Source organism: Cebus imitator, unplaced genomic scaffold (assembly GCF_001604975.1).
Source record: "Cebus imitator isolate Cc_AM_T3 unplaced genomic scaffold, Cebus_imitator-1.0 Scaffold55, whole genome shotgun sequence".
NCBI classification, from domain to species: domain Eukaryota; kingdom Metazoa; phylum Chordata; class Mammalia; order Primates; family Cebidae; genus Cebus; species Cebus imitator.
The window spans coordinates 2,234,774-2,256,804 of NW_016107370.1; the positions used below are offsets into that span (position 1 = coordinate 2,234,774).

Here is a 22,031-nt window from a genome sequence, read left to right on the forward strand (position 1 = left end):
TCCATGGCCAAGTTTCTCCCACACCTTGGAAAACACCTTTGCAAGTGAAGGGTCCCAAAATTTACCTTTCATCAGCTTCATGGTAAGTCAGCTCCTGGTATATGTTAAATTGCAACCTGATCCTTTCCCTCAGACCTCCCCATTCAACTTATCTGCTTTTCTTGTTGCCCTAGTACCACCATCCTTTAGGTACTGTATACATTATCTATTATGTCTTCCTTTGGTAGAAGATAAGCTTCATGAAGGCAAGAATCTTTGCTTGTTTTGTTCACTGATGTTTCTCAAGTTCCTAGAACAAGGCCAGGTACATAGTAGGTGCTCCATAAAGATTTGTGGATAAAGAAGTACAATAAATAATGCATAAATGGGTGACTGAATGAACCAAAGGTAATCTAGGATCAGAACTGTGATGATCTAGGACTTCAAAATTTAAAACTTTGAGTTCTATTCCAGACTCATTTCCACTTAACCTTTGCCATGTCAATCAACATTTCTGGACCTCTGGTTTCTCGTGTATGAAATTAGGTGGTTATTTATTCACTTAATTAATATCCATTGCAACCCAACTATGATCAAGGCATTCAAAGATACTTCCTTGTATTCAAGTGGTACGACTCAAAGCGTGGAATTTATTGGCGTCAAAAGTCCCGCCTCTTCCAAGCCCCGCCCACCGCACATCCATCTTTAGGCCCCGCCCCGATTTGGCACAGCCCGCCCCTAGCGTAGAAGCACACGTTTCCTTCTGCAGTCATCCAATAGCCGAGAAACACGGCTAGGTGATTTGCGAGCAAGAGTTAGGTGTCCTCTTGGCGCCTGACCAGAGTCGGGAAATTCAGTTCCTCTTGAGTAGTCCCTTCCCCGAGTTGTCCCTGAAGTATGCGGGGGCAACGCGCTGCTCCACGTTCCCTCCGAAAGGTCGGACAAGGCTCTGGAGCCCCGTAGCTGCCCTCCCTAGGAGCCCCAGGTCTTCACTGGCCGAGGCACCCGCCCCGCGGCATTCTGGGAGTTGTAGTTTTCTTTCTTCAGGTTCCTTTCTGGCCAGCCAGTACCCAAGACTAGCGAGACTACGATTCCCAGACGCCCAAGCTAGTCGCCAGTCACGTGGCTGCAAGGACGCGGGGCTGGTGGGCAGGGGGCCGGCAGGTACTCCGCGACAGTCTGTGACACCGAGCCGGCGGGCCGCTTGGTCCCCGGAGACTCCGCCATGGTACGCGCGGGCGCTGTGGGGGCGCATCTCCCCACGTCCGGCTTGGACATCTTCGGGGACCTGAGGAAGATGAACAAGCGCCAGGTGACAGAGGCGGGTGGTAGTCGCGCCCCAAGCCAGGACGGGCTGTGCTTGCCGGGAGTCGGGGCTTCCCGGGCAGGGCTCCGGCAAGGGCAGCTCCAGGTGACTGGGCTGGGCGGCCACCCGAAGCTCCGGCGCTGGGCTGTCAGGCCTGGTTTCACATCCCCCAAGACCCACGTGTGGGCATGGGTGTGCACTTCCTCGCCCTGACAAGAGCGCAAATAGGGGAGGGTGCGGGAAAGGGGAGAATAGAAACCCGGTGCCATGGATGTCAAATGTGGTTGAGAAAGCCACAGCCACGCTGTGGGAGAGATGACTCGATGCGCGACAGCTGTCTGCGCGTATGTGAAGGGTCACCCGGTGAAGAGGGAACCGATTTCTCTGTGGGGCTTCAGAGGCCTGACTGCCCGCAGGTGGAAGTGGCAGAAAGGCGGGCGAGAGGGGAGAACTTTCCTACAGTGGGAGCTGTCCAGCGATGCCTCCTAAAGCAGTTTCCTCCCAGCCTGGGCAGTTGTTTTTCCCCATGACCATGGGTCGGAACTAAATAACGTTCTTTGTGCCTAGACAGCTCACAAGCAGTGTGCAATCATTGTGGACTGAAGCAGTGTTCCCAGTGGGATTCCAGAAGCCTTCTCTAACTTCTTTCTGAGATTCCATCATTCTGGCTGCACTATGAATACAGGAGGCAGTGTAGGGTCTTTGGGCAGCTGGGGTGGTTGAATTCTCTCTTCTTTGTGAGAGGACCTCGGAGGACAACGTTCCTCTTCCTCTCTCCTTAGCCACTTACTGGCCATCATCACTGTCTTTGGGTCTTTATCTCTTCACTATAAGGTAAGAGTGAGTGGGGATTGGAAAGGAAGCCCTCTCAGTCAGGAAATATACGATTATGTGAGCTTCTAGGTAGAGAAATTGGGGGATCTGGGGGCCTAAATATCATGGTGGATACGAATGCCACTATTACTACTGATAAATTGTGCTAAGAAAAATGGGACCTCCCTACCAGGGAGTTTTGACTGTCTTTGAAAAATGTCATTAATCCTCGTTATTTTGATGGCATCCAGTTTCATTTGCTCCATTATGTTGAGATGTGGGGTGGTGCTCATGGCAGGACACAACTTACTCCTTTAGGCATATGTGATTTTTCCCTCTCTCTCACTTTTCTCCCCCTCCCCCAAGTAGAATTTCAGACTAGAGCAGTGGTGTGGGAAAGTTTGATAATTTCTATTTCCCCATGTTTAGCATGTGGTAGTGTCTAGGTGTGCAAAGCTGATGAACTCCTGTTTCTGGAAGATGAGTTGTAGTAGAGATTATCACCAGCTTAAAAAAGTAACCGCTAATGTCCTGAGCATTGATGCTGTTCACAAGAATATCCTCCTGGATGTAGAGCTTTGTTTAAAAATCTAGACTTAATGGGTGGATTTTTAAAATGTCTCTAAAATTGGTACTGATTACTGATGATTATAATTGCCGACTGTCAGAAAAGGCCTTCTGATGAATATATTGATCCCTAAACCAGTTTGTCCTTTGAAAGATCAGTGTGTTTTTGCTCTCAGTGATAAGGCCTGCCGGTAGCTGCCTGTATTTCCTGTTTTGCTAGTCTTCGAATTAAAATTCAGCAAGCTCAAATCTACTCCTTCTTGGTACTTTTTAAAAAAGCTTTGTTCTTTTGCTTTTTTTTCTCTCTCTTCTTCCTTCCAAAATAGCATCGTATGACACCTTGTTAGGCCTGCATGCTCCACAGTCTTGAAAGCAGGACTTCCTTTCTCTGCTGGCCCTGCTTACTATTAATTAAGGCAGGACCCACATGCAAGACAAGGGCTCTTTGTTTCTGCAGTGAGGAAGAGAGGAAGAAATACAGCTACTGGCATTGCTGCTGCTCTGTCAGCCAAAATATTTGGTCTGAGATGTTTGCTTAAAACTCTTAGACAATGGCTGTTTCACCTTTGGTTGACAATGACTGAGTGTGGACTTATTTCTACACTCTGTTGTGACCACTAAATGCTGAGCAAACAAAGTTGGTAGGCAAAGCTGAACAACAACAAAAGCATCCATGAAACGTGGTAGTTGGTTTTTTGTAGACCCCAGTCAGCTTGTCAGTAGTTCAATCAAAATTACTTTTCTGGATTCCAGGATTTTAAAGCTAGAATCTGATTAGTAGGTTTCTTAAAGTTAGGGTGTTGCAAGCATGATCTGTGGTTTCTTAGTTCGATTTTTAGATTTTTGTGTATTTGGCTGTTTCCTTAGCAGGTTGATGGCTTGCTCAAAGGAAGTTTTCTCGAGGAATTGATTTTACTTCCCCTTAATGAAGTCTTCAAGCATAGAAAATAATACTATTTTTAGTATATACTAAAGGACTACAGATATATTCTTGGTACGAGGTCTTTATTAGATAAGTGGCAAGATTTTATAATTTGCTTTATCAGGGTAGAGCCAGACGATTTGAAAACTTGTCTAAAAATGGCAATCTTTGTTTAAAACCATGGTTTGGGGCTTTCCCAATCAGATCAGTAATTCATAAAGAAACAGCGGTTATTTATCAAACCCTTTAAGTCAGCCAGAGCAGGTGGGGAGGTTTTTGAATGTGAACAACTTCTGCTTTAGAGTGATGTGACTTGCAAGGCTGATTTTACTTTAGATGCAGTATTGGTTGTTGTTGGAAACTCAATATTTATTGAAGGAAGGCATGAATTTTTTATCTAACTGCTCATTTGTTTGCATTCTTAAATATTTGCTTTGTGCTCTTTGATTTTTTTTCCATTATGGTGAAATGGTGTAAAGATTTAGATTGTTTCATGGAGACTTTCTGGTAAATATTCTTCATTTGATGAGGGATAAAAGACTACACATGGGGTACAGGGTACACTTGCTGCGGTGACAGGTGCACCAAAATTGTAGAAATCACTGCCAAAGAACTTATCCATTAACCAAAAGAAGGAATGGTTTAACGTATTACAGCCCAAAACTTGACAATGTCTGCTTAGCACTCCAGTTTCCTTTTTCACTCTCCTGACAATATAATGATAATTTCATAATTTGCTATTGACACAGTAGCCAAGTCGCTTTTAAAAATTGTGTGTAGGCTGGGCACAGTGGCCCACGCCTGTAATCCTAGCACTTTGGGAGGCTGAGGCAGGTGGATCATTTGAGATCAGGAGTTCGAAACCAGCCTGGCCAACATGGTGAAACCCTGTCTCTACTAAAAATATAAAAATTAGCCAGGTGTGGTGGCACATGCCTGTTATCTCAGCTACTCGGGAGGCTGTGGCAGGAGAATCGCTTGAGCCTGGGAGGCGGAGGTTGCAGTGAGTTGAGATTGCGCCATTGCACACCAGGCTGCGCAACAGAGCAAGACTCTGTCTCAAAAAAAAAAGTGTGTAACTTTAATGGTGAATTATATTTATTTTCCTATTCTCATTTATTGCACCAAAATACATGAACAATGATCTTAATTCACTTTTTATGTCCTCACTTTCAGTTGTATCCTTCATAATGGCCTCAAATTACCTATTTTCACAGTTTTAATATTAGCAAGAGATAGTTTTGAGCTCTGCTTTTCCTACCTTACATCAGTCAGAATATGTTTTCAGAATAGAGAATAGTTTAAAGAAGAAAATACAATGACTCATAATTTCACCATCCTAAAATAGCCTCTCTCAGCATCTTGGGGCATCTCTTTGTGTTTATCATTTGGTGAGGTTTTACTGCAGCTTACGTTTTTCATTCAACATACTGTAAATGTTTGGTTATGTCATTAAAGTTCCTCTTTTTTTCCTCCCCCAACCCAACCTGCTTTCTCCTCTATCCTATTAAGTTCTTTATGCATTGTTTTAAATAGTGAAGTAATCTGTCATTTTCTTTTTTTCTTTTTTTTTGAGATAGAGTCTTGCCCTGTCCCCCAGGCTGGAGTACAATGGCACTATCTCAGCTCACTACAACCTCTGCCTCCCAGGTTCAAGTGATTCTTGTGCCTCAGCCTCCTGAGTAGCTGGGACTACAGATGTCCACCACCACACCTGGCTAAGCTTTGTATTGTTAGTAGAGAAGGGGTTTTACCATGTTGGCCAGGCTGGTCTTGGAACTCCTGACCTCAGGTAATCCACCCACCTCGGGCTCCCAAAGTCTTGGGTTACAGGCATGAGCCACTGTGCCCGGCCCCATTTTCAACTCATTATTTCCCTATTGTTGCTCATTTATTTCCTTTTCCACATTATTAGAATTAAGGCTGTAATGACTATCTTTGGGCCATAATTCTCAACCTGCCTTTAGTTTAGATTGAATTCCTAGAAGTAGGATTACTGGGCCAAGAGTAACCTTCTAATACTAATGCCAAATTGCTTTTAGAATGGTTTATCAAATCATATCCCCATCACAGTATATTGTTGCCAGCACTAATTATTAGCATTAACAACAACCACAACCACAACAACAACAAAACCAGACTCTTTAAATTTGTTAGGCAAAGGCTAGGTACGGGGTTTATGCCTATCATCCCAGAACTTTGGGAGAATTGCTTGAGGCCAGAAAGTTTAAGACTAGCTTGAGCAGTATAGAAAGACCCCATATCTACTAAAGAAAAAGATTTTAAAGCTAACTGTGCATGCCAGCACATACCTGTAGTCCCAGCCACTTGGGAGGCTGAGGTAGCAGGATCCCTTGAGCCCAGGAGTTTGAGGCTGCGGTGAGCTATGATTGCACCACTGCATTCTAGCCTAGGTGACAGAGTGAAACCTTGCTATCGTAAGAAAAAAAAAAGTTGCTAAAAACAAAAAAAAAAACGGTTGCAAGGAGGGTGGAGGCAGGATTATTGGTTTGAACATTTTTTATGTTTATTTGCCACTTGTATTTTCTCTTTGGAAAATTATAATTTTAAGCTTTTACCTTTCTTTGTTGGGATTTTAGTGTTTTTCTTACTGCTGATTTGTTTGTACTCACCATGTATTAAAGATATTTTATTACTATTTATTCTATAAATTGAATACTTACTTTTTGTCAAACCTATGTTGAATCTTAAGGATACAGCTATGAGCAAGGCTAAAATGATGCCTACTTTTGTGGAATTTAATATCTAGTGCAAAAGATGCATTAGGTAATTATATGCATAATTATGATGCCGATGGAAGATATAAATATATACAGGATGCAGTGAGAATATATAACAAGAAGACCTAGGCTGGCCAGAGTGGAGGTAGGCAAACTCCATTGCACCAGCCGTTTTTATAAAGTTTTATTGGCACACAGCCCATGCTCATTCTTTTACATACTGTCTATGGCTGCTTTCCCGCTACATTGGCAAGGCTGAGTAGCTTCAATGAGACTATGTGGCCCGTAAACATAAAACATTTGCTGTCTAGCCCTTTACATAAAATGTTTTTTGATTTCTGATCTAGCAGGTCAGGGCAGGCTTCTGTTGGGCACTGGCATTTAAAGGTGAATGTAAAGGTGAGTGTCTGGTAAACTAAGGGGTCCAGGGAGGGAGCCTTCTGGGTGAAGGCCTGGGGCAGAAAGAAGCATGTGAGGTTGAAGCATGGACAGATTGGGGTGAGGCAAGCTTCACCAGCTGAAGCTGGGGCTTGGGGGATATATAAGACAGGGCCTTAGATGCCATGCTGTAGTTTAGTCTTCATCCTCAGAGTAGTGGAATGCAATCAAAGGGCTTTAGGCAGGGCACAGATGTGACCAGGTGACTGGATGTGCATTTGAAACCCAGCACAGTCAAGCACCATGTCATGTTTCCATCAATGATGGACCACATATGTGATGGTGGTCCCATAAAATTATACCATATTTTTACTGTGTCTTTTCTGTGTTTAGTAACACAAATACCAGTGTGTCCAGCTGCCTGTAGTGTTCAATACCATAGCATGCTATATAGGTTTCCAGCCTAGGAGCAACAGGCTACATCATATAGCTTAGGGGTGTAGTAAGCAACACCATCTGGGTTTGTATAAGTATACTCTATGATTCTCAAACAACAACAAAATCACCTAACAACGCATTTTCGAGAATGTGTCTGTCATTAAGTGACACATGACTGCTCTGAGTGTGGCACAGCGTATGGACCGGAAGAGGTATGCGTGGGCATTAGGAGACCTGCTACGAGGCCCTCACAGCAGCCTGACGGGCCCTGTGGGTGATCACGAGAGTGGCCGCATGGAAATAGAGAGAACTGCACAAGCTCCAGACATGTTTGGAAGCTAGAATATATAGAATGAACAGGTAGAAGGTGGCTCCAAACAGCAGGGTGATAATGTCATTTATTGAGAGAAAGATCACTAGCACCAAAACCTTTTTGGAGAAGGTAAGTTTAATTTTGACATGTTGAGAATAAGGTATCTTTAGAGACATCTAAGTGGAAATGTCAGGTAGGCAGTTGGAAGTCTCAGAATTTTGAGTAGTTAGCATGATGGGACCAATGCCAGCATTCAGTAGAGAAGGAGGTCCAGGCAGAGGAGGAGGCCCAGGCAGAGGTGGAACAATGGGCAGGAAGACAAGAAAGTGGTCAGAAGTGGATGGCGTGCCATCCTGGAAGGCAGGGGCTGAGGGTTTGAAGCAATGATCATCTGTGTCGAGAGCTGCTGGCAGGTCAGGTAAGGTGAGGGCTGACAGTTATCCTTTGGATTTAGTGAGCATGTGACTGATCATGTAGGTTGAGGACTGAATATAGATGGTGAAGAAGGGGAGCCACTTGGGGTAGACACTGTTTTGAGAAGAGCTGTGAAGGAGAAGGGAGGGTGTAAAAGCTGGAGGAGGGTGTGAGGTGGAGGCAGGGTTTGCGCTGGGAAAGTCTTTAGCTGATGGGAGGAGGAGGTATAGAGCTGTGGTTCAACCTGCACTGCACCTCAGAATCGCCCCACTCCTCCCAGTGATCCAGCTGGCCTGGGATGGACTTTCCAGGGCTTCCCGGATGATTCTAAGGTGCAGCCAAGGTTGACAGCCAATGGTACAGAGCAGTGGTTCTCAAACTGTGGTCCCTACACCAGCAGCTTTCGTGTCACCTGGGAACGTGTCTGAAGTGCAGTTCTCACACCTGCCAACTGACCCTAGTGCACGCTGAGGCTTGCAAGCCGCTACCGTAAAGAACTGTCCATACACTGAGAAGTCAGAGCACGTAGAACCACCTGGCAAGTCTCTATTTGGACTTCCTGAGTGTCTCTCAGCCCCACTTTTCCAGGCCTTGTGTATTTTAAACTATTTAAACTGTGTTTAAAACTGTATTTTAAGTTATACTCAATGCTCAAAAAGAGTTCCTACCACCACATTCCACCTCAGTGAAAATTTAATTTGGATAAAATGATGGTGCCCAGAGCCACGTGATCGAGGTCCTCACTCCAAACGCAATTCAAAAGGATGTTCTGGAGAGCTGATGGGAGCTAAAGTGGGTTCTGACCCGTCTAACACCACTGCCCCTAACACATGAAAACTATTTAATAGCAAGGAGATTTTAGAAGTTATCAGTTACTCCAGGATAAGTCAGGGAAAGGAAACAAGATCAGCCAAATACTAGAAGCTGGAAAACAGATGGAAGATGGGAACTGGCACAGCCGGAGAAAGCTGGGATCCGGGCGTCCCTGGGGGAGGCTGTGGCTCTTCAGTTCTGTGAGGCAGAGAGAGTCCTCAGAGACCCAGGAATCAGTGTCCTAGAACTGGAGGCGAAGGGAAGGAAGGGCTGAAATAAATTTGATGGGTAGAAAAGCAGAGAAGCAGTGAGATCCCTCGCCTCTCCTGTGTCTTCCACTCAGAGGCCTCACCCTCCTCAGCAGAGGTCTGGGAGTTCATTCCTTGGAGAGGGGAACAGAGATCTCTGGAGGAAGGGCTGCCCGGCCTGGTGGGGTATGTGGCTCCTGCCCTGTAAGGGACTGTGCATGCTGCATGCTGAGGGTAGAAAAACAGAAATGAGGGGTGGAGAAACTGACAGAATACAGGTTCTCAGGTATAGGCGAGCACAGATGCCAGGAGAATAGGCACCTGCGGCCCGGTGGACGTGGGTCACTGAACCAGAGATGTGGGGATAGAGCCGTTTCGGTTCCAGGGTGTGTTGCTGAGAGCTTACATCAGAATAGTCCCAGTGGAGGGAAGGGCGCTGGAGATGTGGATGGGGGTCCAGGAATTGAGACAGCACAGTGTTGATGGACCACCCGCCTGGCTCTGCAGATCACCTCAACAACTGCAGGGCTGTGAAGAGGAAGACTAAGGCAGGCACCACAGTAAGGAGCCTCCCTGAGGCGTGCTGGCGCTGCCACAAGGGCTTTGATTTTGAACGGCACTAGCCACAGCAGCGTTAGTCCCTGCAGTGCCTGGAAGAAAGGCGGATGTTTGGGCTGATAGGGTGTTGGCACATGGGCAGGCGTTGTTTACTCCTTTGGCCACCAGGAGTTGGCAGGTGCAGCAGGCAGCTGTCAGCAAGGAAGAGCCTGTGTGTCAGCTTGTGCCATGCTGCAGGGAGCAAGGTGAGCCCCATAGGTCTAAACACAGCGGTTTGGGGTGGAGCGGGTGGGCCGCCTTCTCAGAGCTAATGTAACTAATGATTATGCATCACCTCTTGTGACCCTCCCACCTGCACTCTTAGCCAAATATTTGTTATTTACCTTTTAAAACATTTATGAAAGATTTAAACATCCAGGTGTTTAGAGTTTCTGTTCACTGGTTTTAAAATGTCATTTTCAGATGCAGGATGGCCTCATTACCAAGCAGTACAGGACTCTGAAGCTTCCATTTAAGGCTACAGGGTAGTTCTAGGTGAATCCACAGTGTGTGGATTTGGGTTAGACCCGTCTCACTCTGCTGTACTGTGTCTGGGACTAGTCTTCATCGGGAGGCTTTTATGACAGGCCTTGAGTAGCAGAACTTTCTAGGGTATAAGGTGCTGGGAAATCCCAAAGGGGTGATGCAGGCCTCCTCCAGGCTTTACCAAGGCAAGCTCCACAGATTGCTCTTTTCTTCCTCCCCTCTTTCTCGCTTAAGGAGAGATGATATTTGCAAGGCTCTTTCCAGGGACAAAAGTTGAAATACTTGCGGAATTTTGTACCTTGTATGTGTTCATTTCCTGTCCTAAAATGGTGTCTTTGAAAAAGTCTGATAAGTGCATCTCCAGCTGCAGGTTGGTGGATCTTCTGCTATCGGTTTTCATTGTGGTTTCCTCTTTTTCAATTCCAGCTCTATTACCAGGTTTTAAACTTTGCCATGATTGTGTCTTCTGCACTCATGATATGGAAAGGCTTGATCGTGCTCACAGGCAGCGAGAGCCCCATCGTGGTGGTGCTGAGGTAGGTCCTGCAGGCTGGCCTTCAGCCTCCATCACAAGGTCCCCTGGACCTGAGGAGTAGGGCAGCCTTAAGTGAAAACCTGCATGACAGCTAAAATTCAAGATTTTAATTGGATACATGATGATATTCCCTCAGGTGGCTGGCAAAATATTATGGAAAATATTTTGGGAAAGTTATAGATTGTAACCTCAAACGTTTTAGAAGGGCAAAAGGTTTAATTGAGGCAAGTTGAAAGCAACCACCTCGTTAACATTAGCATCGGAAAGAGAGAGAGACTGATAGATTATGAGTCCTTATTGATACCTATTTTGAGAATGTCTCATTTTTTTCTGGCTTTGGAAAAATCTTACCTTTCTTAATAGACATTTTAGAGCTTTTAACCATGTTGATGCCCATGTGCCTAATCCATTTCAAATGACAATTTAATAATATGGTATAAATGCATTATTTGTATACAATTTGATTTTTAAACACAACTAAAAGTGTTAGTTCATTTTCTTTGTACCCATAGGCAGGGAGTGTGTCTCCCCAGAGCACAGCATGTGGCTAGTTTTTCGGTTCTTCAATAATACTGGTGTATTGGTGGCTACTGTCTTCTTGAGACTGTGATGCTTATAAAGTACAGCATGTTTATTTTAGAAAAGTTAACACTAGAGTTAACTTCACACAGCCATAAAGCCGTCCAAGGGGAAAAACTTCACATCAATTTGAAATCAAATGGCCATGTTTGGGAACTAGTAGGTGCTTCAAGATGCTCTCTGTCTGCTGTGTCTTAGATCATCAAATCTGACTGTTGTTTTCAAGGTGGCATGGTGGGCAGTGGTAGTAACTTGGGCAGAGTCACAGCCTACCAGTCAGGAGCCGAGGCCAGAACACAGGGCTCTTAGCTCCCAAACCAGTGGTGCCCTTTCCCTCCGCTGGGCCTTGCCACCACCTCGCGGGGCCACAGCCATGATCCACGCTTCACCAGGCCACTCTCACGCGGTTGGTCAAGGGGCACAGTTCCAGAGATAGAATTTTCATGAATTTAGAAGCCGGAGGCCAGCCTAGCTCACAGCAGAGCTGTGGGACATCTGACTCACTTGTGTTCACGCTGTGCTTTGGGGACGCCCCTGGGGTCTGGGTGGGTAGATTAGGAGAAGGGAACCACACTCATGGATTTGGGAAGCCTTAGCCTTGCTTCACATATAACAGCTCCACTTTTATGTGTTTTATGTGGTTATACTTCCTGGTAAGATTTCATTTGAAGGAGGGATTTTAAGGCATTTTAAAATTTATTTTATTTTTATTTTTTTTAAGAAGAAGGAATTTAAAACCTCAAATTTAGATGGACCCTCTCCCTTAACAGATAAGGAACCTGAGGCCCAATGAGGCCAAGTCTCAAGCACCTCCTGGTAACTTTTGGCAGAGCCAACACTAGATCTCAGTTTTTCTGGCCCTCCTCAAATCTCACAGACACACTTGCACACAGAAGGTAGTGTGAAATTGCTGCACTTAGGGACTTTTTTAAAAAGCATCCTTTGTAATATTAAAGCAATTTGGTTTGTCAACATAAACCAGTGACATCCTTGAGAGATGTGTAGTTTTGGGGGAATCTGGCCCATGAGGAAAGCAAGCAGACACTGATATTCATGAAACATTGAAAAGAACTGCTCTCCTGATGGGCCGTAATAATGACCCTTGATGTCAACTTCAGGACACCCTGGCCTCTGCAGTCTGTGCAGGGATCTTTTCCTAGCTGCAGTTCCTTTAACTGTTACTTTTCTATCAACATCTTCCCACTGTATCTTCAGGAATTTTATTGAAGGAGTAAAGATGAAGCCACAGATGAAGCAATTATCTTAAACATTTCAGCTTTTTTTTTTTCCCCCTGAAACAATTATGTTTTATTTTCAGAAGAAGACAAAATAGAATTTCACATTGAGGGACAGGAAAAACTCACATTTGTTTTGACTTTGATGCTTTCTCTTTCTTTCCCTCAAGTCAGATGTATTTGTAGCCCTTTTCCCTGTCATTCGGACTGGCTGATTTTGAACGCTGCATCCATTATCATACTTAGTGGCCCTGGTTTCACTTAAACATAAACCTGTTAGCAGGTACTTAGTGACAGGCTGCATTTCTCCTTGCCATCTTCTGCACCTGCTGAGATGTTCAAGGTGGGCCAGGCTGGAGGGGAGGGAGGGCCAGCGTCCTGTCCTGAACCCCTGTTGAGTGCGAACAGTTTCCTTTGTTTCTGCTAGCGCTCCACGGGGCTTCTGTGGTTCTTTCTCCACTTTAATTCCTGCTCAGCAGCCAATACTCATCCTTGGTTGCACACACCCAGTCAAGCTGTATCTCTAGGTCTTATTTTCTCACATATTAAAACAGCATGAGCACATATATATACTGAATATTTTAAACTTCAGCTTCTAGCATATTGCAATTTACTTTGAATCCACTAAAGATTTTGGCATAGGTTTACACGGGTGTCATGTGGAATTATTTATTGACTTCCACAATAACTTAGTCAGTGTTTGTTAGAATTGGGCTTTTGTAGAGTGTGGTTGAAAGGATGCTGCTGCAGGAGGCAACAGACTTGGGTTCTGATTTTGTCCCAGCCCTCAGCTTGGCATCAGGGCGGTTCTGCTCCCAGGTGCATTCATTTGTTCCTCATTTCTTAATCAAGTAAGTATTGCAGTATCCTAAGTGCTGGGATCTTCTATAAAATGAAAGGATTGCCCTAGATGATTAACTAGCTGTAAGTCTGCAGTCCTGGAGGAAAATACTGCTATAGTTGTAGATGCAGGACTTCTTTTAAAGCCGAAATTGGGTGCTTTTACTTCAGAGTCGACATGAATCCTGGTTTCTTTTCTACCTGATGCAAACTGCAGAGGGTCCTGCCAGTGCTCATGACATGTTAAATCTCAGTAGAAGTCATTTCCTTTCACACACGTTACCACCTTGAGCAGTAAGAAGGAAACCGCAGTGGCTTATTTTATAGCTCCTGAGACCTCCTTAACTATTGAGTTTCACCTCTGACATGTTTATTCTTACCGCCTTCTGGTCACAGGGTAATGCTGATACCGACTTTGTGCTTCTTTCTAGTGGCAGTATGGAGCCGGCCTTTCACAGAGGAGACCTTCTGTTCCTCACAAATTTCCGGGAAGACCCAATCAGAGCTGGTGAAATAGTTGTTTTTAAAGTTGAAGGCCGAGACATTCCAATAGTTCACAGAGTAATCAAAGTTCATGAAAAGTAAAGAGGCTTTACTTCTTTTTGCTTTTGTTTGGTAAATTTTTGGTAGATTCATGGCCAGTTAGAAACTCTCGTAAAAGCACTGGATTATGTCCTGAGTTCTGCCACTGACTCACTAGGTGACTTTGGACCAGCTGCTTAACGCTTTCTGTAGGATGGGAGTTGCCATAGTTAAACCCACAGTAACTCACAGAGTGTTGATGAGAATTAAATGAACTAATGTTTACTAAAGCAATTAGGAAACTTAAATTGCTACACAAATTTAAGGTGTGATATATTATGACATGTTAGTTATTTGAAGGAGCTCAAAGAAAATCAAATCACATTGCAACAGAGGATGGTTTTGATATGAAAATTATTTTCTGAAATGCAAAAAAAACCTAGCAGTTTTTCTATGTCACTTGGGCCAAAGTGGCATTCTCAGCAGTCATATTAGTCCTGGATGGATAAAAATTCCTTTTCCCAACTCATCTCATGATTTGGTCTTTGCATATTCTGCATTAATTTTCCACCGCCTCATCCTCCACTCCCCAAACAGCCTTGCTGTTAATAACAGCCATGACTGACTTCTTAAGACCCTTTCCTGGAACCAGAAACATTTACTTCTTGCTCAAATATATAAAGTTCCCATGAGAGAGTACTTGGCATGATTAGTAAAAATGTTACATTTCATATACTTGGTTATTCATTTACCTTTATGCAGCTTAGTATAGATGTTTATCTGTATGAGTTATAGGATTAAATTCAGGTATGCATATGTATGTTTTTAAATAATGGAGCATTTCTCACTGTGTATGTGTGTGTGTGTTTGAGTCGAGAGGGAGAGAGACAGGTAACTATTTGTACATATCTGGTATTAGATTCCCATTCCATTCACTGCTTCTGTTTTTGAGATGGAGTCTCGCTCTGTCACCTAGGCTGGGTGCAATGGCTTGATCTACCCTCATGGCAACTTCTGCCTCCCAGATTCAAGTGATTCTCCTGCCTCAGCCTCCCGAGTAACTGGGACTACAAGCATGCACCACCATCCCTGGCTAATTTTTTTTTTTTTTGAGACGGAACCTCACTCTTGTCTCCCAGGCTGGAGTGCATTGGCACGATCTCAGCTCACTGCAACCTCTGCCTCCCAGGTTCAAGCAATTCTCCTGCATCAGCTTCCCAAGTAGCTGGAATTACAGGGATGCACCGCCACACCCAACTAATTTTTGTATTTTTAGTAGAGGCAGGGTTTCACCATGTTGGCGATGCTGGTCTCAAACTCCTGAACTCAGGTGATCGCCCAACCTGGCCTCCCAAAGTGTTGGGATTACAGGCATGAACTACTGCACCCACCCATTTACTGCTTCTTTATGGTGTACCCTACAGATATTGATACTTAAAGTATTGACTTCACACTACTCTAAACATGAGAATTATCCAGTTTCAACCTGTGCTGATACACTGGTCCTTTACTAATGGTTACTTGATGCCTACCTGTTAGATTCCTGAGGAAGACGCATGCTCAGTCATGATGTGACAGTTCTCGCACTGACTTACAATTAATTTCTAAAGATGATCAATTGTTCCAAGTTGAGGAAATAATGATTATTTGCTCTAATTTGCCTGAATTATGAGAGACTGTCAGCATTTTTATCTTCTTGATTTACTTTTTAACCATGGTTGCAAATCAGCTTGCTCCTCTTGATATGGTTTCAAATCTTTGGGGGCTTTTGGCATTTTATCTCGTTATAATAGTGCATTCCTTTTTCATTTGTCTTATTGAAAGAAGACCCTGTATACAGCTCCATTATACTACAATATTATGTTTCTAGAGACAAGGCTATCTGAGCACCAGTTTAGAATGCTTAAAATGAATCCCACATTTCTCTCTAACACACTGGTTTTATGCCATTTGTGATTCGTGTTTCTTTACAAATTAGACTTTATACCACCGTGGTCAGTGGTGAAGGAAATAATGCGGTAACAAATTCTTCATTTGGCAAGGAAAAGTAAATCTAAGAACAGCTTAGAGCACACTTGCATTTAAATTACCTTGTGCTCAAATCTGTTTGATCTAGGATCAAGTTTATGTCTAGAGTGAAGAGGAATATAATCCATGTTAACAAATTGGTCCATGAGGCCAGGCGCAGTAGCTTATGCCTATAATCCCAGCACTTTGGGAGGCCGAGGCAGGTGAATCACTTGAGGTCAGGAGTTCTAGACCAGCCTGGCCAACACAGCGAACCCCATCACTACTAAAAATACAAAAATTAGCTGCGTGTGCTGGTGCATGCCTGTAATCCCAGCTACTCAGGGGCTGAGGCAGGAGAACTGCTTGAACATGGGAGGCAGAGGTTGCAGTGAGCTGAGATTGTGTTATTGCCCTCCAGCTTGGGAGTTTGAGACTCCATCTCAAACAAACAAGTAAACAACCAAAAAACCAAATTGTTTTATGAGCTCTAGGGAATGAAAACAGTTTAAGTCCAACACAGGTTGTTAAACCAGCTTCATGTCCTGACTTCTGACCTATTCTGACTTGAGGTGAATGACTGAAGTGAGCCTGGAAAAGCTCCTTGTCAGCAGCCTTTTGGTGTATTATGAGTCTGGACTTGAAAGAATTGCACAGTGGTGATTCACATGATTTTGCCGCTGATGAATGACACTAATACACTTGTTTTCAATTTAAAAATGTTAGGTACTAGTTTATTCTTCATTCCAAGAAGCCATGTGGTGAGAAGGAATTCTTCATTGTGTGCTGGGCTGGAAGCAAGTCATTGCCCTTGTGCTTGGTCATGCTTTTTGTTGTCAAGGTTACTTGAGTGTTTTGGAATGTAAGTCTACAAAATTGTTATTAGATCTGTGCTTCAGTTGAATGGCTGTCTGTAAGCAGTCATCTTAGACTACAGGAAGGTCAAGTTGTCTTTGACTGCTTTTCTGAATGCTCCTGTCTAACAGTAAAGTCTTGGGTAAACTAGTATTTTTCTAAATGATGCTGTGCAGAAAATAATTTTTGAGAAGACATTATTTTGCTTTCCAGAGATAATGGAGACATCAAATTTCTGACTAAAGGAGATAATAATGAAGTTGACGATAGAGGCTTGTACAAAGAAGGCCAGAACTGGCTGGAAAAGAAGGACGTGGTGGGAAGAGCAAGAGGGTGAGGATTCACCTTTATGCTTTATGACGTTTCCAAAGAACATTTAGAAATGAAGAAACTAAACGGATAGGCTAATAGAGCTGTTAATTACAAATATGACATATTAGGAGCATTCTAAGCAGTTCTAGTTTATCCTGTAAAGATTAACTACAACTTAGAATTTCCTAAAGACCTAAAATCTAAAACTGAACCCAATTATATTATCTATATGATGAGTTCAAATCTCTTAAAAATAAATCCAGCCAGGCACAGTGGCTCACACCTGTAATCGTAGCACCTTTGGGAGGGCAAGGCAGGAGGATCACTTGAGCCTAGGAGTTCAAGACCAGCCTGAGTAACATAGAGAGACCCCCCCATCTCTCTTAATAAAAATTAAAATTTTGGGCCAGGCGCATTGGCTGATGCCTGTAATTCCAGCACTTTGGGAAGCTGAGGCAGGTGGACCATGAGGTCAGGAGATGGAGACCATCCTAGCCAACATGGTGAAACTTTGTCTCTACTAAAAATACAAACAAATTAGCTGGGCGTGGTGGTGCACGCCTGTGATCTCAGCTACTCTGGAGGCTGAGGCAGGAGAATTGCTTGAACCCGGGAAGTGGAGATTGCAGTGAGCCGAGATCACGCCACTGCATTACAGCCTGGGTGACGGTGCGAGACTCTGTCCCCTCCCCCCCCCAAAAAAAAGAAACTATCTTTAATTAGCTTTGATGTATAGACCTACTAGATTGTTAGTATTCAGGTTTTTTGTGTAGGTTTCAAATTGTTATGGAAATATATCACTACTTAAAATATGTACTGTTTACCTCTTAAAAAGAAAGCCTTGACTGGGCACGGTGGCTCATGCCTGTAATCCCAGCACTTTGGGAGGTCAAGTTGGGCAGATCACGAGGTCAGGAGATCGAGACCATCCTGGCCAACATGGCCTTTATTAAAAATACAAAATTTAGCTAGGCATGGTGACGCGTGCCTGTAGTCCCCGCTATTCAGAAGGCTGAGGCAGGAGAATTGCGCCACTGCACTCCAGCCTGGGTGACGATGCGAGACTCTGTCTCAAAAAAAATTTTTTTTTGTTCTAAAAAATGAATAAAAATAAATAAATCCTCACTGAGAGATTAGTTGTTTGTGGATTTTAAATAACCATTACAAGAAAGTATCCCAGAGATAACCACTGTTTAACAGTATTTACTGTATTTTACATTGTTTAACAGTATTTTACAGTAATTAAAGAATACTGTAGATACTCTCAGGGCTGGTATAGATGTATGATATATAATTTGACTTAAAGTTTGATTGGTTTTCATCCAACAGGAAGTTGGAAATAGCTTTTTTTGTCAAATCTACATCTGTATCTTTTTATGTGGCTACAAGCTGTTTTGTTGCAAATCATAATTTAACCAGTCCTCTTTTGGTGGACATGTAGATTATTTTCAGTTTTTCAGAACTAAAAACATTTCTGTGATACATCTTTTAGTATTCATCTTTGTATACTAAATGTCTGGCAGAGAGTTCTGCTTCTGATTGACACAGTAGAGAATGTATCCTTATTAAAAACCAAAAAAGGGAATTCTTCCCCTCTCTTGGCAACCCTTTTTATGTTTAACAATCGTTAGAAATGTTTTTTTATGTTACCTAAATCTCACCAGCTTCTTAAGGCTGGAGAGACTGGCTACCATTTTGTAATATTTAGCGTTATTAATCAGATCATGGCTTAAGGCTTCTTCCTACTCCTTTAATCATTTTTCTTTGTTGCATTTTCACTTGAATATCTCCAGGGACCAGGAGGGCTTCCAGCTAGTCCATCCTGTCTTTCCAGATGCTCTGGTGAAAGGTTTTGGATGAGAGAGAGCCTGGAGCTACCGATTTATGAAAGACTAGAGGGTACTATGGGTGTGCTGCCTTGTTTCCCATTAGCAGAGATGATTGAGGCTGGGTCAATCTGATTACATATTTCCGTTAATTTTGTCAACATAATCATTGGCTGGTTTATGCACTGAACCTCTTCTCTCTGGGATCATAATCATATTTGAGTATAAGTTACGGTATTCACATTTGTATTTGCTACCCCATACACTTATTTATTATATCTGAAAAGCACTGGGAAATGAAAATAATTATTTGCATTACAAACTCATTATCCATGTGCTTTGAAAGCTTTATCTAACAGCAGTTTTTATATAGTCTACCTAAATCTTCTAAGCAAGAGCTAGATTTGTGAAAGTTGCCTATTCTTTTTGTACAAGTGGCTCAAATTAATTGTAGCAAGTGAAGACAAGCAGCATCACTGTTTCAACTCAAGCGCCTGCTTAAAAAACTTGTCCTGGCTGCCAGTGCTGATGCTCCTTACTAATAAAGCTGTTTGCGACCTTACAGCCCTGGTCAGAGGCACTTCCATGTATGCTTCATTTCCTAAGACTGATTTATATAGTGTTTTCAGATGTTGCCATCATCATGTTATAAACAATTTTTAAATTTCTTGCTTTTTATCCCACAATTTAGGTTTTTACCATATGTTGGTATGGTCACCATAATAATGAATGACTATCCAAAATTCAAGGTAGGAATTTATGTGTGTCTATATTTATATACTTAGTTAAATATTAGAGCTTTTACTTGTACAACTGTAAAGAGGCAGTCTTCTGAAAACGTGTTGCCATTAATTTGCCTGCAGAATATCTGTAGTTAACTACAAATTAATGTAGTCACTTAAAGTGGCAACACTTAAATTATTTAAAATAGCTACTTACCCCTTGTGTGTTCAGTGTTCTAAAATGCATTTATCTAAATGTTGCTTTTTATTATGGAAAATTTCATATGTACACAAAAGTAGTGCCATAAACCACTAATGCTTACCTCTCAACGTCAACAAAAATGGTATCTATCTATCTATCAATCTATTTTTTTTTCTTGAGATGGAGTCTCGCTTTGTCACTCAGGCTGGAGTGCAGTAGCACAATCTTGGCTCACTATAACCTTCGTCTCCTGGGTTCAAGTGATTCTCCTGCCTCAGCCTCCTGAGTAGCTAGGATTACAGGCATCTGCCACCACACCCAGCTCATTTTTGTTTTTTTAGTAGAGACAGGGTTTTGCCATGTTGGCCAGGCTGGTCTTGAACTCCTGACCTCAGGTGATCCACCTGCCTTAGCCTCCCAGAGTGCTGGGATTATAGGAATGTATCTATCTATCTATCTATCATCTATCTATCTATCTATCATCTATCTGTCTATCTATCTATCTATCTATCATCTATCTATCTATCTATCATCTATCTGTCTATCTATCTATCTATCTATCTATCATCTATCTATCTATCTATCATCTATCTGTCTATCTATCTATCTAAAATCATTTGAAAAACCGTGGGAAACCTACACAGGAGTAAGCGCTGCATTTGCTGTGTGTGTTCCTTGCCTGATCTTTAGTCCATCAGTATATTTTTGGGCTTTTGACTATAATGTGGCATTGAACAGCTCATTTAGAGAACAAGGCATGGGAGGAGGAGGTCATCTTTTGATTCTGTCCTCAGCCCAGTATTTAACAGATTTCATCTGAATACATTTCCAGACCAAATTTATTTGTAGACCTCACAGTGATTTTCCATTGTGTTTTCTTTACAGTATGCTCTTTTGGCTGTAATGGGTGCATATGTGTTACTAAAACGTGAATCCTAAAATGAGAAGCAGTTCCTGGGACAGATTGAAATGAATTCTGTTGAAAAAGAGAAAAACTAATATATGTGAGATGTTCCATTTTCTGTATAAAAGGGAACAGTGTGGAGATGTTTTTGTCTTGTCCAAATAAAAGACTCATCAGTAAAGATGGCATTCTTTTGTGGACTCTGATTTGAATCTGCTCAATCTCTCTGCCAATTGTATGAGACTCTACACTGAGTGTGAGGGTCTGCACCACTTCAAGAACCAGGCAGGCTGTTTAGGGTCTGGCCTGCTGGTGGGGCAATGTATGGTCCACATGTATAGTTGTATGTCTGAATTTCAGAAGTAAAATTCTTAATATGATGATGCTTCTGGGGGGCAACAAAGAGGCCCTTAAAAGGAGATAGTTTCTTGGTAAAGTGTAATTTGATAAACTAAGAAAGCCTAAAACCTTTTAGAAGGAAGGGATGTCATCTGCTTTGTTTTGTGGTATGATGTATCTTGAGATCGTTTGTTAAATTATTTGGAAAGTGTTTAATAAATTATTAAAAATGGTGCATACCCCTTTGAAAAATTGCAGAAACTCCAGAAGGGTGAAAGGTTGAAAATTGCAAACACTACAAAAGGTCTCTTTCCTCAGTCTTTTCTTTCTACTTCCCAGGGATATCCACCATGAAACTAGATATTTGCATGATATATAGTCCTGCAGAGCAAATAGACCCTCTTTCAAGTATTTATCAAGCACTTGTATCCCGGCCATTGTCTGATGTGCTGGAGGTACAAGGTCCCAGCCCTGATGGAGCACACACTAGAGCAGGAAGACCAGATAACACACGAGTCTGTGGTTTCAGGTGCTGGTCATTGCTGTGAAGAAAGATAAAGCATGTGGAGCAGACAGAGGGTGACAGAGGACACTGCTTTTCAGATGGAAGTCAGGGGAGACCTCTCTAAGGAGATGACATTAACCAGAGTTCAAAGAAATGAGAGGGAGAGAAGCACGTAAATCCTGGGAAGTGCACTGTAGCCAAGTGGGAACAGCAAGTGCAGAGGCCCAGAGGAGGGAGTTGGTGGGCAAGAGGGTTCTCCTCATGCTTTGAGGAGAACACAGCCAGCTGTCTCGTTCACTGCTGACGCAGACTCAGAGGGTTGGGGTGAGCCTGACTTTCCACACTCCTAACATGCTCCCAGGGAGCGCTCATGCTGCCGGTGCCCAGAACACACTTTGCATAGTGAAATGTTAGAGGAATCAAAAGGAGCCCAGTGACTTTTTAAAATACACTCTTCTGTTTCCCTTTTCACTAAACACAATTATGTCGACATCCTTTTATTCAGGACTGACCAATCTACCTCATTCTTTTAAGTTTGTTCAATTCTGATCTAAGAATTTAGAAGCTCTGCAAGTCACTTAACCACCTATGTGACCTCAAGCAGGTTACTTAACTTCCCTCAGCCTCAGATGG

At 42.9% G+C, this 22,031-nt stretch overlaps 1 protein-coding gene across 1 annotated transcript; it reads left to right on the top strand.

Annotated features, from left to right (window-relative positions):
* Window positions 1–740: 740 nt before the first annotated feature.
* On the top strand, window positions 741–20,740 carry SEC11C (SEC11 homolog C, signal peptidase complex subunit). The gene is made up of 6 exons (XM_017528833.1): window positions 741–1,291; window positions 10,442–10,551; window positions 13,636–13,785; window positions 16,802–16,921; window positions 19,418–19,475; window positions 20,536–20,740. The coding sequence occupies exons 1-6, from the start codon at window positions 1,205–1,207 to the stop codon at window positions 20,587–20,589; spliced, it is 579 nt and encodes a 192-aa protein (XP_017384322.1). The 5' UTR covers window positions 741–1,204; the 3' UTR covers window positions 20,590–20,740.
* Window positions 20,741–22,031: the final 1,291 nt, after the last annotated feature.